Below are 15,185 nucleotides of genomic sequence, written 5' to 3'. Positions count from 1 at the left end.
CCTTCACCAGCAGCTGGAGAGGGTAATTTTCAGCTTTTTATTGAATTAGAGAGAATGGAGAAGCATAAGGGGAGCACATAAAGCCCAGTTTATTTACAAGCCAATATTAAGTTCCTATGTTCTCAGACATAGACCACTTTTAACAGGAATAGATTCTGTCCACTGATTGAGGAGAGGGAAGGTTTGGGACTCCGAGACATGCTACGTCTCGGAGCAAGCAAGGAGCAACACATGGAATTCCCTAGCTAGCAGAAACAGGACATCTGTGGCAATTTTCCCTCACCCTTCCACCTCTCAACATCATCTTGAATAAATAGGCAGTTTGGATAGGGAGGGAGATAAAGTACCCAGAGCAGACTTAGGAAAACTGCAGCGATGAACAGTGTGAGGTGCTGCTCAAGGCAGGAAGGAATGAATCGCAAAATTATAAACACCCAGAAGACAACGGGAGCCGGCGCTTCCCATCAATATTTTCTGCTGGCAACCCAAGAACCCTGGCCACGTAACAGCTGAGTCATTCTTACTGCTGATCAGGATGAGAGCAGTTCAGAAATGAGCGCCTTTCATCCAGCTTTCTCAAGCTTCACAGCTACGACGTTTCTGCACTCGCTCCTGGTGTTAACCAGCCAAGGTGCGTGGGCAGCCCAGGCCGAGCCGCTTCCTTGGCCCTCTCCATGTTGTGGTGGCGGGAGGCGCCCGCAACCTCCAGTGCTGACAGGAAGGGGTGTGAGCAGCCCTGGCCACGTTCGTCCTTACACTGCTCGCCTGAGCAACCCTCGATGAAAACAGAGAACCAAGACAGGCCCACCTAAAGAAGAGAGCCCCAAAGCAGCAACTCCACATGTCACCCCCTCCTGTGGAGAAAAGGAGCCTCCCTCCTCCCACTACCTGAGAGGACTGAGCGGGTCCCGGGCAGCCCCGCTGAAGCACCGTCAGCCGTCACCTACCTTCCACCCTGACGGCCAAAAGCTATTCAGAGACCACCAGGTCCTTCCTCGTGGGGCACAAGCATTTCAAAGAGCCATCTTGACATGGCCTAGACAGTTCAAATAGACAAAGCTCAGCGCGTCTCCAAACACCAGAAGATCATTCTGATCTCACGCTCTTCTAGTTGTGAGTGTTTAATGCCCCTTTCTGCAGCAATTTACACATCAAACCTGCTATCTTGAAACATCCTCCTCCAGTGAGCAACACAGATTGGAAGCCCATCAGGAACTGGAGTACTCGCATGGGCAAATGTTTAAATTCATACCCCAAATGTTAAAATTCAAACTCTAAACCAGAGTTGGAAAGTGTTCTGTTGCAGCATACAAGCCACCACATTCAAATGTCTTCTCCAATGAACATTTCAGGTATCAAGGTTTAAATTACCGGTCAAACAGATAAACAGAGAATCACCAGGTCCCATTTCCTCTTTCATTCCTCATTAGCCACTTTGCCTTTGACTTTTTTTTTGGGGGGGGGGGTTAATTTATTATTATATCAGTAAACCTAAAGATAAGAAAAAAAAAAAAAAAAGAGCTGGTGCAATGCTTGGAGTTGCGTCTGGATGACTTTCATAGATTGCACCCGGAGCTGCAGGCTCCACCCTGTGTCTAATTTATTTTAAAAGCCTGTTGCGTCCCTTAATGGAAAATTGGGCTCCGTTCAGGCTATGATGGTGTCCACGAAGTGGAAAAAGGAAAGTCTCAGATTAAAGCTGCAGGAGTCCAGGAAGGAAAATATCTGGTGAATTTAATTGATGGTGGCAACACAATTATTATGGATAAACATTGCAGAAATGGCAACCTGTGATCCAAAGCAGATCCTTGGTTAGATGGAGAGCGTGACCTGAAAGGCTACAAGGCCACAAGGCTGAGAAAATATTCCTTGCCAGCTGAAAGCTCAGTTCCCTATGGCAGCAACCAAGAAGTTTGCAGGCAGCAGAGCAGGAAAAAATCATGATTTTGCAGCTCCCACAGCTCTCAGCACCACTCCCCAGCACATCTAACTCTGCAGCTTTTTACCTAGGACACTTCTCTCACAGTGCAGACCTCATTCCTCTTCCCCAATAGGGCTAACACTACTTAATATACAAATACGTATGTACAGGCTTTTACTGCAGCTGAGTAAAACAGAGAATAACCAGGGAACAGCTCTCCTTTGGACTAAAATCAGGAGACAGAAGTACAGCTGTGAGGGCCCTCCAAACTGGTCCATTCAGGGCCGAAGGGAAGTCATCTCCCACCTTCCCTGTCCGTCCTCGGGAAGGCAACCTCCGGCATGGCGACCTGGCCATGCTTCCAACAGACCTTCAGGCTATTTCAAGGGATAATTAAAACTCTATACTGGCCAAAACATAATGGTAGGCACATAAGATTTGCACCACAGGGATTTCTGTAAAAGACACTGCATCCATCATTACACAACTCCCGGCAGTACAGAAGGCTTGTCCTAATCTACCAATTACAGTACACTTACTTCCTGAGGAGTCCCAGAAGCATCTCACGCTTCACCCAGTGCAGAATACAAGGTATATTTCTGACCTATAAACTTGCAAGGTGGTGTGCTGACAACATGTTCACAACTTAAACTAACAGCCTGTACTAATCTGCATGGTACTCTTCATTCTGGGAGAGGCTGATGCATGGGTGAATGTTCTTTTCTGCCCTAAGAGTTGCCAAACACCCTGGGAAAGCTAGCCAGAGGTTGCCTGTCGGAGCCCATAGAGGTGGCCTAGATAATCTGACTGATCTGGAGTAAAGAAAAGGAGAATGGGACCATTTCCTACAGTCCCACATTCCTTTCACAGCCTTCTTTCTTCTGAGTTAGGTAACACAAAACAATTGCTTAGTTTAAAAAGCAAAACAAAAACAGAAAGCCATGAATTATTCCTGAATTTTCTCTTCAGAGATTGTAATTCAGAGAACTTGTTACTTCACATTTTCCTTTCAGAAGCATTGTGCATAGATGCACAGATTCTTTCCTTCTCTTGGTACCTTGTGAAAAGCCATTCTGGAGTCCAGTGGTGAAGTTCAGGCGCTTTGCAAGATTTCTGTTGAAGTGATGGAATAGGAGACCTATCCCTAGTGCCATTAGATTGGTTATCCATCTAAAATATTCTCCTTAGTTCCTTAAAGACCTGAGACTTCTTTGATCACTCTCTGGCCTCTCCCTGCCAGCTTTTGCAGTCCTCAGTAAGTTGGAGAAAGTGGTAGGAATGGCAGGGATATGCTCCTTAGAGACTCCTTAAAATAAGAAGCTGAGGGAAGAAGTCACAGCAGCTGCCTCCACTGAAGACCTTATCAGACACTGGAGAAGCCCATCAAATAAGCCCTGGAAAAGCACCTACAACGGCAACGCTGCTGCCTGCAGAGCAGCCTGTTCAGCAAACTCTGCTTACAACACTTAAAGGTGCTCACAGGCACACGGAGCGGTGTGCTGTCTAGCTAGCTTGCTTCCAAATCGCAAGCACTATGAATAGACTTTTCCAAGCACAAAGGAGCTTAGGTGCTCGCCCTGGAATTCTTAAGGGGGAAAAAAAAGTGAATCAAAAGCTGAAAAAAATCAGAAATACTACCCTTGGACCTACTGATTGATTTTATAACAATGCTTACATGATAAAGAGTATTTTTCCAGTTAACGGTGTAGCAATAAGATCCAAAAAGTTAAAAAGAAATTGTATAACCATAACCATTTTTTTAGAAAAAGATTACTGCAGAATAAAGAAAGAGATGCAAGCAGTGACCTGGAAATTTAATGGGCTCTACAAAAAATTACTCCAAACACTTAAAGAATATCATGGATCTTGTGCCACAGGCTTCTTTTACTGTTTGTTTTCCAAACGATCACATGGAAAATGAGGACCAAAAGCAGGACTACAATTTTGGAGCAGCCTATCTAAGGCAAGATAGTCAAACCTCCAACCCACAAAACAATTTGTCATGAAGTGACTTAATGAAGTCTCTCAGAGAGAACCAACACAAAAGACAACTCTTTTAAGAGCATATTCCCCCCTCCTTTTTTTTTCTCCCCATAAGAACATGACCACCTGCAATAGTAGCTGTTGCAATATAATTTTCCTTACTTGCTTCCTCCTATCTGATTTCACAGCATAAGACATTCCCAACAGCACAGTCACATCTTTAGGGGAGCTGTATCTAGCCTGAGGCTCACATGAAGTGCACAGAATATCATGACTGAATGATAAGCAGACTCAGATTGTATAATTTTAAAAGAGGTACACATGGAGTTTATTAATTCATAGTGCAAAACATGGTAATAGACCCAAGTTTCCTCTAGCTTAGAAAACTCTCAGCAGCTTCCCATGAGACATGAGCTGCCTACTATTTTACTTAAAGCTGCAGATGCTGCAGGCAAGAGGTTGTGTGGTTCTCTCAGCTGTTATTCCCTGCAATTACTCTTCAAAAATGAGTTTCTGTGATTCCAGAGAAGACTCTGACCCAGAATCCCAGTGCCCTTGTGCCGTATGTTCAGAAACCATAAAAGTAAAAAACCAAGAGATACTCTGTAGGGAAAAGGGATGCTGCTTTGTGGCTTCTCCACCCATTTCTGTGCCGGCTGCTATGAGTTCCTCTGTCCTGATTTTGGCTGCTGCTGCCTTGCGAGTCAGCATTTGCTCTGGCGCACTGCTCTCCTCCAAAGCCTTCGGCATCACGGAAGCGTTTGTTTATCTTACCCCAAAGGGAAACAATACAGCTGAGGTTTTTTCCATTCACGGGGCTGCAGTAGGCAACTTCCTACAGGGCTGTCCAGCCCATGAGCTGCTCGCTGCTTTGCTCAGCAGTTTTGCTCCTCTGCTCGGAATACAGCTGAGCCACACAAAATTCAGTTGTGTAAGGCCTGCTCCCCCTCTCCTTGGAAGAAGGGATGTATTTTCTTTGGTTACAGCTCTTCAAGTCTTGAGGCTACAACCATCTGTGTTCATCTCCAAACTGTCTGGTCTTATTTGTCATTAATAATAAGCTCAACAAGCACCCATGCTGAAGACTACGAGCAGAGAAGTATAATAAAGATATAAAAGTTGCCTTGCTGAAATTTTCAGCTTCTGTGTCTATCCTACATCCTAATTCCCTGAATATAACTAGAGACACTAAATGATAGAATACAGTGAAGTTAGCCCTGAGGCAATGGAGCACTTGAAAGAAAGTTCAGCTCCATTTTTAGAGGCCTCTGCCAGAGCTATTTGCAGAGCTCAGGCACTGGCAGCAAGACAGCCAGAAGCAGGATGGTGAGAAGAGCCTGGATGCTGTTCTCTTCTACCTGATCAAATTTATTGTATCTGTTAACGTTGCAGCTATTCACGTGTTGCCCCCTAACTGCTTCGTAATGGGTAAATGTAAATACACTACGTAAATAGCTACGTAAATAAACCAGAGTGTTCACCTGCTGGCAGGTGAGATGCAAGGCAAAGCTTGCAGAGTTGCACACAGCTATACCTCTAACTTGATCTCCAATGGCCCTCTGATCTGGAATAACTGCATTTGGTAACTCACAAGGGCAACGTGGCCACACATGATGCATAGGACATCCCACCACCGATGAGGCAAAGAACAAACTGATTTCTAGGCATCAGTAAGAGAGAGAAGACTCCTTGAGGAAAGCCCTCCATGCCTTGCTGGAAGCCATGGCCACCTGACCCTGCGCTGTCCTCGCAGCTGTGTGACACAGAAACAAGGCTCTCTCTGCAGCTCCTTCCAGGCCCAGCGTGGGCAAGGACCCCGACTGGCCCAGCCTCCGGGGCTCTCATCAAAGTGAAGCGAAGCAAAGCCCGAGGCACAGCTGCCCCGCGCGGCCGAACCAACCCTGCGGAGCGCTTCGGGCACTGCTGATGGCAGCAGCGCGCTTCTTACTGCAGCACCTGCAAGTCTGCAGGACATTTCCACCTAAGAACAACTTCATGCTTGAACCACGACCTTCTTAGGAATGTTAACCCGCTTGTCCATCTTGCATTAGTGCTATTCCTTTTGTGCTTAGGCAGGACAAATGGGATTCCAGCTCTCCATCTTTCCTCGAGTATGTGCAGTGCCTTATGACCTGACCAGGGAAAGTTCCAACCTACCAGTTTCTCAGTCTGAGTATTCATTCCCTCCAACAACTGTTCTCCTTAGCATTCTCCTTAACTTCCCAGGGAGTCGTGCTGGAGGCTCGTTTCATTCAGAGAACTTGCTTCGGGTGGACATCATTACTGCACAGTATTGCAGGACTTGGGATGCGTGTGATTCCAGAATAAACAAATGTGCTGCTACATCACCTTTTTCTTAATCATCAGAAGGTACAGCAATCACAAGTTTATGTAAACATGGATCAAATTTCTCAATTAAAACAGCCTTCAATTCTACCTCCTAAATATATATCGAGTTGTTTGAGCCAACTTTCTTGTTGTTTGAGAGTAGAGTAACTATAATTTCCCCAGCAACATGTAAAAGAGAAGGCCTAAATCCCTCTCAAAATGACATTTGGCTCCACCAGGGGAGAGCCGTGGAAGAGGGGGAACTGCTAGTGGCAAACAGCGCGAAGGGAAGCGGCGCGTCCTCGGCCCCGGACACGTCTCCTGGAGCAAGGTCAGCGAGCACCGTGCTGGGATCGCAGTCAGCTGCTTAGGAGGCATCTCGTCCGCTCCAGAATTTAGAGAATCATGGGGTTTGCTCTTCTACACAAGCACACACTAACAATTCGACAAGTTCTGAGTTATGTATTTCAAGCCTAAGAAAAATAGAGTAAGCACGTTCACATCATGGTTTTCAAAGAGACTTTGTATATCATCTAATTAAGAACCCAGCATGTGGCAGCTGAATAACCCCATTTGTTCTGGAAGCAGTAACATTATTTATCAAACGGTGGGAGAGCCCATTCCAACTTGGGACCACCCCAGTGGGGGAAGAGGTCCCTTCCCCACCCTGGTGATGAAGAGAAAACGTAACTTGCTCCCCTGCTTTCCCAAAAGGATAGGGGTGTTTTTCTAGTAGATATCAAAGATAGATATTACATAATTTCACTTTCAAAATGTAGTTAAGAACCTGTAAACTTTCTACAACAATGCAGTTAATGTGGAAATGGTTACACAACCTGCATGGGCTCCTTTAATTCCTTCTGGGGACTAAACAGCTGTGAACTTATAGCATAATCCAATCAAAAAACAAAACAAACAAAAAAAACATGTATTTCAACACATTTGCAGAAGGAAAAAAAAACCCTCCCTTACTGTTTTATCTCCTGGCATAAATCTATGCAGCTTCAGCCTTTTTTTCTGTCCTGCCCCCAGGCGCAAAGCCCTCGCCCATACCTTATTTCCAAAACAAAACTCAGTCTGTCCCTGTGCCTAGCACCTGGAACAGGATTAAGGTTTTGCACTGGGACTGCTGCCTGGTTCACAGTAACAAATACTAGTTTTGAAAGGTATTCATTCAGCTTGGGCAAGACAATTTGCTACAGGGTTTTCTTCAACACACTATCTCCTTTAGCTTATGGTGAACAGAAAATTAGGAGAAATGTTCTTTCCTCAGCCCTCTATACAGTTTCAAGTAACCCACTTCTCTATAGCACTCATTAAAAGGATTCCTTTCAAAACATGCTTTATGCCCACATAATGCATCCTGAATCCTTCAGATCTTCTTGAGGATGGGAAAAAAAGAACATAAATTTACACACTCAGCTACAACACAGTTGTTCAAAACATAATTGTAAATCAGAACTCTATCCTTTACCAAACTATGTAATACATCTCCTCCTCCTTTTTTTAAAAAAATATCCTTTCCTCTTGCTTTTTGCTAAGATCCCTGGCTCTGCAGATTTTCAGCTTCACTATTAAATGGGTACTGAAAGACTGGCACACGGTCCCTTCCCAGCTAAGCACGCCGATCACACTGCAGTGAGCAACAACAGAAGAAGAGCTTCAGTGCTGGGCATCCGATTCACTTCATCCATCCAGTAAAATCTTCTGCAAGCTGCAGCAGAGCAGCCAGATCCAGGAGACTGTCTCGACGCACTGCCCATGTGGCCTATGTTTTTGTAACCCACTTGCAGTCCACATCCATCAGCTTTACTAGCTCAGTGTTCACTCCATGGCACGCATGGAAAATAAAAGGTGCAAACAACACAAGATGAAAAAGGTGGTAAATGATTCAGGACCATCTCCCGTCAGGCTGGTTTGATCAAAGCCAGGAGATACAAAAACAGGGCGATGCAGAAGCCACCAGACTGCTTGCCCTCAAAAAGGCCACCACGCTTAAGCCGGTCTCTGTCACCCCACATTTTGCAGGCCCAAGGACTGAAAAGCCTTTAGGCTCTAAGGGTCCTTAAATGAAGGATATTGAAAAAAACAGAGGTTCTTCCACCAGCTTAACCACAGAACCACTGATGCACATTTAGGCATTAATTAGTTTCACTGCAATCTCTCCAATGTAAACAAACTCCTCCTTTCTCAGAACTCTGTATCTGCTGTCTTTGAATGACCACAGAAAAAGGCAATTAGATATAAACACTCTGCCTTTTGCATATTCATTCTCAAAAGTTACTAAATTCAATTGTTTGCGTGTCTTGCAAGAGCAATCTTAAAGTTGGACTTTCAAGGTTTCATATTTGAAGATCAATACTGCAACCCTGAAAAGTGTTTTTTACCCCTGCAATATCCCCTTTTAGAAATAGGGCTGAATTAAGATCGGCCCATTTTGTTCCTCAGGAAACTACCACATTTACTCTGCCCCTTCCCCTCTCTAGTCACCAATCCCCTTAAGCCCAACCTGCCCTACGGCTGATTGGGAACAGCTTTTTGTCTTGAGAAAAAAATCAATTAAAAGCTCTACTTCGAAACAAAACAAAGCAAAACAAGTCTCCAGCTCATAGCCTGTCTTTCCTATTAGTTCTGGTCACAGTCCAGGACCCAATACCCTCTCAGGTGTCAGTTTGGGCAGGGGGACTCCCTCCCCATCATGGCTCACATCTACAGCAGTCGCTGGCTTGCTCTGAACCTCCAGCTAAGACACCAAATAACCTCCCCCCAAACACACCCCCAGCCCAAACCTGCCTTCTGGAGCTGAGCAGGGGCTGCAGCCGCGCTGCCCGCTGCCTTCCGCTGAGCCCACCAGCAGGAAGGTGGAAGGTGCTCCGGGTCCTGGCACTCTGCGCTCAACAGCCAGGACAAGAAGGGAAACACAACCCAGACTGCGGCCTATCCTCAAGTGTTATGCAAGAGAGGTGCAGAAAAGGCTTCTCCCACAGCAAAGCCTGCATGCGCGATTGAGAAACCGAGACACAGCGACTCCCTCATGAGAGCCCCTTGTTCAATCTAAAATTCACAGACGTAGAAATTGATTGCAATCCTTCGTAAGATGGGCCTTATTTGTTAAAAGGATGTTGTTTCATTTAAAGTTAAAACGCAGTTATGCTTTACATCCCAGCTGGCAGAACTTGCTAGACTAAGGCACATTTATCTTAGCTAACCGTAGCCTCCTAAAAGCTGATGTCTTATGTGGATTAGTCACGTGGCTTCCACCTATATAGGGAGAAGAGCTTCCAGAGGGTCTTCCAGCCACCTTAACACAGCAATTGATCCATATTACCAATCACCTCAGTGAGTGAATCCCTCTTTCCATGGACTATAGAGGAAATTTAACCAACTTAGATTAACAGACTACATGTTAGATATCTAATGTCATGTGAGAAAAGTCTCTCTCCTCCACTGAAGATTTCTGTTACTGAACTTCTTCTACCATGTACATTTTCCCCAGAACATTATCAAATGACCATTTAATTTTGCTTTTACAGAGATTGTTTTCCCAGGCATTAATGTCAAGCCTAATTTCTAGCAGTTATTAAACAACTGGAAATGAAACTAGTTTAAGAACTCTTGAGATTAATTGCCTTCTATTCTTTCCGACATTCATTCAAAGTTTCTTTCACCTCCTGCAATAATTTAAGAGACAAACCACTGCTGGGATCAGCATGAGTTCCTTCGGCCCCCTCTGGCTGGCAAAAATTCGCAGAGTTCAAGAGAAATCTTGGAGAATGGAAGGCGGAAAAATACACAGAGAGGAAGTACTACAGACAGTGAGATTTATTGCTGATTTCCCCATTCAAAGCTGTCAATCACAGACAGGAACTACCCTAAGAAATTCCACGGCCTCAGTCAGGATGGCAGTTCAGACAATGTGACCAGAGACACTGGGTGCCCCTGTGGAGAGGGGTGCTCCAGAACCGTTAGGAACAAAGTCCATGCTTCCTGATACTTGATTCGTGGCAGGATCTGGATTCTGACATTGCTGCCAGCCTCCAACAAAAATAGGGGGTATCCAGTGAGGAATGTTGCTTTTCCTGAGTTCAGATCCCTGGGCAAGAAGCTGCTATTGGGAGGTTCCCACACAGAGGCATCAGCATGAGACAGTGCAGTTCTTGCTTTGCCTCATCAATCAGAAACAGCTTTTGCCTTGTGCTTTGAGGCAAAGCCTCCTAAATCACCCTACCAATATGCTGCTCTCTTACCGGCACTATTAATAGCATATTTTCCCCCTTCTTATTAAAAACGGGGTCTCTTTCCTTGTGTTTGGTTTCATTTCTTCATTCTTGCTGCTGCACTTTATTCGTGATCGAGTTTCTAAGCTGCAGGCCAGTCCTCTTCCAACTGGAGAGATGTGGTTCCTCTTTATGTGCCTGTCCTTTCAGCGTAAACAAGCAAAGCTTCTCCAACTCCACCCATCACAAGGCTGTAAACAAAGCACAGCACAATTTAGCATCAGGCAATCCCTTCACCTGATAAAATACCAAATGTCACAACAGCAAGAAAGGTATTAGTTTGTCTAAACACATCTCATTCTAGTGACACTACTCCACGTGATTTTTTTTTCATTCATCTTGTAAGAAATGACTGAAATTAGAAATACCTTATCTTACAGATCAGAATTTTATCCCTCCTATACTTTGGGGCTGGTGGTATATAGCAAGTATATAGGCAGAGCTCTACATAGAGAAAAATTACATCTAGAGCTTCACACAAGCACATGGGCAAGGAAAGGATAGAAAGGCAGGAGAGTTTGAACTGATCATCTTAATGATTCCCCTTTGTAATTTCTGCTTGTATTCTGGCCTGAAAACCTGCTACCTGACAAATCTGGAGGGAGATGTGAGCCTAGGTTTGGGGGACTGAGGAAACCAGGAATTTTTTTGGGGGGGGAGCCCTCTGGCCCAGCCAGACCTGTGGAAATTCCTTTATCTGGTCCTTTTTTTTTTGTGGGGAACTCAGCAGAACAGAACTGCCCAAGCCCAAAAAGCACAAGAACTTCCTCACAGCACTAATACTTCCTTTTTTTCCAAGACTTAGGCTAGAATTGGGCTTCAGATAAGAATGAATGCTTTACAAACAAAAGATAATTCACTGAAATAAGCTCATTGTGCAATAGCTAATAATCCCCAAATCGCCTCTGCTATCATAGTCAAGATGAATATGGCAGGACAAAGACTCTTCTCCTCTTTTATAACAGTTTAAAGTTAGTGTACTGGCCTTTCATCTTAACCTCACGGCTTAGCTTATGAAACAGAAAAGCTCCTTAATGAACTTTATAAACAAAACAAACTTTTGTAAGTTCATAGTTAAGAGCGCATTTTTTTTCTTGGGAAAAAAAAAAAACCCAAACCCTAACATGTAAAGCCAACAGATGTCTGGAGTGTAATACCATTACATTTATTTACTTCTTAGCTTCAGCAAATTGGTTTAAAAATCACATAATTCCCTGGTCCCTGAAAGGAACTAACATTATTTAACAAAAGCATAGCATTTTCTAACAACACCTGGGAGGTAGGTGCTAGGGAGACAGAAACATCCCCTTGTGGAGAGGGTCTACCTTTGGGTGGGTGATTACCCAGAAAGTGCAGGGGGCTGCAAAGAACATGAGCGTTTTGGAAAGACCTAAAACAGGAGTCTCTCTGTGCCTCCTCACTAGCAATCTTGAAGCACTCTTCTCTGGGGTTAACCTTGTGTCTTTCCTAGATTTCCCCTCCAATTATAAACATTCTCTCTGCATTATTTCCTTATCCTAAGAAAAATCCCAATGAATATCAGAAGGACTCTTCTCTGGGGTTAACCTTGTGTCTTTCCTAGATTTCCCCTCCAATTATAAACATTCTCTCTGCATTATTTCCTTATCCTAAGAAAAATCCCAATGAATATCAGAAGGACTAAAACCAACAGATTCTTAGAAATGACTCAAAATCATTTTTCGTTTTTATTTTTTATGGAAGTGCAGTTTTCTATAATTCTCTCTGCCACAGCATTCTAAAAAGTCAGACCAGCAATCGCTACAGAAGATATTAAACTGTACAGCAATGTTCTGTAAAAGGGCGCTTGCATCTAAGTCATGCTTTGATATCTTTAATATCTTATGTTTTACATTAGACAGAAGAAGAATCCCCTTTTGCAACACCTGAAATTCCAGGTGTTCACATGCCTGTTGCAATCCATGTTCACCAGGGCCAACAGAAGCAATCACTGTAACTTCAAGATGGGGCAAACCAAAAACCATGACTAAAATTAGGCCCCTTATTTACTTCAGTGCAAATCTTCTGGCATCTGTTCGTTATGGGGGGACAGCTAATCATGCTTGCCCACCACGCAGAAATTATTCACGGATAACACATCACAATAACACAGGAGTAACCAAAAACCTCAGTGGGTTGTGATCTCCTGTCATCTAACAAACTATTTCAGAGCTTCACTGACAGCCCAGGCCCTGCTGATGCATAGAATTTTAAAAATAAATATAAGAAACGGTTATCTTCTTGAATTGTAACATGCAAAACATAAAAAAGAAGCCTAAGGGCCAAAGTAAGTTTCTTGCGAAGACGCGAGGGTGTTACTTATCTCCCTGCCAATGCATATAGGATATGTACTATGTGTGCAAGTGTACAGGTATTCACATTCACAGTTGCACATGATTTTTTTCTTTTTAATGTACATGTTAGTAAAGGTGTATATATGTATACATATATAAATATATTACAAAGATCTACTATAGCATGCATATGATGGAGCTGCACAGACACATATAAAACATGGTGAGACACAGCAAGTTAATGGCCTGGACTGGGAGTGTTGTAGGTGCACTGATACTAGTTCAGCCTGCTATACACATAGAAACACGTTCCTAGAGCTAAAGAAAAATACACATGATCTATTTGAGCATTTGAAATTATATGTGCACAACATGCATATATGGATGCACACTCACACATACATATATGGGGCTAGTATAAATTGAGACTCTGCTTTCAGTAACTTCTTTAACTTCCAAGCAGCAGCTGAGGAAAAGGCAAGAGGAGAAATCACTTGGGGAAAACAGAGCAGAACACAAATGGCAGCATTTAAAATCCATTTCATTATGTTTCCAAGGACTCCTCGTAGATACTGAACACACAGTTTCTACTGTAATGGTTGCATGGTGGCAGAGGCAGTATTTTATATCTTTGGCTTCCCATTCTCAGGGTCACATTTCATAATGATTCTTTGCTTCTGGATAGTTAAGGTACAAATTATTCCATTACATAACCAAGAAAACATCAAATACAGGAAGAAAACGTGTGCTTTTCACTTCTGAAACTGTTTGAGACAAGGAAGAAGAGTCAAATACAATACAAACTGGATTATGTGTTACAGGATGGCATTTCTGAGCTACAAAGGACACACACATGCAGTTATTTTCCATATGAAAGTGCAAATGGTGCATCTAGTAACTGAAATCAAAATTTTCCTGATAAACACAATGAGTTTTGGAGACGATTTCCAGCACTGTCCAAGTAAACTGAGAATATACACCCACAGACTATAGCCTGGAATTAAGTGCCAGAAGCAGCTTTCAAGACTGAGTCAGTAAATCAGACCACCTATGTGTGAATGCAGCATTCAAATATGAAAACCCTACTAGGATGTGAAGTCTTCCCTTTTTTTTTTTTTTTTTTTCTTCCTCTTCCTCACTCTCCCTGGATTAAATGAAGTATTCAGGTACCTATGTGCTTTTATCAGTGTTTGCTTTAGCAACATAGTCTTCTTGTTATTAATAGCACAGGAAAAAGCAAGTTTCAAATGGTTCAAAATTAGCACAGGTGTCGTCAGAACAGAGATTTAGAAACATCTCCTCAGGAGATCCTCAGAAACAAACCTGGGACTAGCGGCACATTAATTCAGGGTCCTGATACTATTTTAAATACCACAGCTGGAAAAAAAAATATGCTAATTTCATTTTGTACAGAAATGAATGCTAGTATTGGTGGTGGTCAGACTAGGAAGAAAAAGAGAAAGCCTAAAACTTTCCAAAAGCAAGCAGATTTTTTATTTCCAATAACAAATCTTACCTTAGAAATACCCACTTAACCCCCCAAACATTGCCTTAACCAAGGGAGTTGGCAACCTAAATGTTTATATCATTTCCTAAAAAATTCAAGTTAGATAATTCATAATATTTTAGGCCACATGTTACAAAAGCCAAACAGACATTTGGAAAGAGTTAAATGCTATTTAATTTTCCTGCTTGTATTAATGTATTCAGAGTGTACACTGTGTCAGGGACTGTTCAGAAATTTGAAAGCACTCTCTGTGGGCTAGAACAAAACTGTTACAAAACCAAGACTCCCATGTTTTACTTCCAGCTCTGCCACTGATTTATAGTCTGACTTTGAATGGGTCATCTATTTGCCTATTGCAACCATTTGTCTAGCCATAAAATGTGCTGAGTGAATTGTGGTGAAACTTAATGTCCAAAAATGTCCACGTTCTCCCACAAAGGGGGAAGAAATTCTGTTCCATTTGTATTACTATACTGCATCCCTCATTGCACACCTAGTTCTCCTTACATATAAAATATTACTGATACAATAGAACTTGCCATTTAAAAGGTTTTAAGCACTGTGTGGAAATTCATTTTTGTTATTAAAAGAAAGCTCACGTAGGCACTTACCAAGAAATTGTTAGTACATTGGCCGTCATGACAAAGAAGAATGGTGATAAGCTAGCAGTGATAACCTGCAAATTGAAAAGGAAATAAAAACTTGGTATCACAAGTGAAAACTGAAATATTTTTGTTGAAAATAAAAAATTAAACTCCTATATGTGTCACTTTATTATTATTTTAATCCCTAAATTCAGTACCTAAAACAGCCAATCAATGGCAGGAACACCAGTGAGACAGACAGTCCTGCCAAAC

General features: G+C 42.9%; 1 protein-coding gene across 4 annotated transcripts in view; it reads right to left on the bottom strand.

The window, feature by feature from the left end:
* Positions 1–10,431: 10,431 nt before the first annotated feature.
* SLC35D4 (solute carrier family 35 member D4) overlaps positions 10,432–15,185 on the bottom strand; it is a 49,516-nt gene continuing 44,762 nt past the window's right edge. The window contains exons 14-16 of one of the 4 annotated variants that reach the window (XM_088526679.1): positions 14,940–15,004; positions 13,218–13,287; positions 10,432–10,700 (exon numbers count right to left, since the gene is read on the bottom strand). In XM_088526679.1, the coding sequence (XP_088382805.1) occupies positions 10,656–10,700; positions 13,218–13,287; positions 14,940–15,004 (180 nt within the window). In that variant the 3' untranslated portion in view covers positions 10,432–10,655. Of the gene's footprint in view, positions 10,701–13,217; positions 13,288–14,939; positions 15,005–15,185 lie in introns of those variants that run through there. The other 3 variants (XM_088526681.1, XM_088526682.1, XR_015913507.1) reach the window with 3 other exon arrangements.

The sequence above is a fragment of the Tinamus guttatus genome, unplaced genomic scaffold (genome assembly GCF_059628265.1).
Source record: "Tinamus guttatus ecotype Peru unplaced genomic scaffold, ASM5962826v1 Tinamus_guttatus_pri_ptg000249l, whole genome shotgun sequence".
Lineage (NCBI taxonomy): Eukaryota > Metazoa > Chordata > Aves > Tinamiformes > Tinamidae > Tinamus > Tinamus guttatus.
This window is presented reverse-complemented; position numbering and strand designations above follow the sequence as displayed.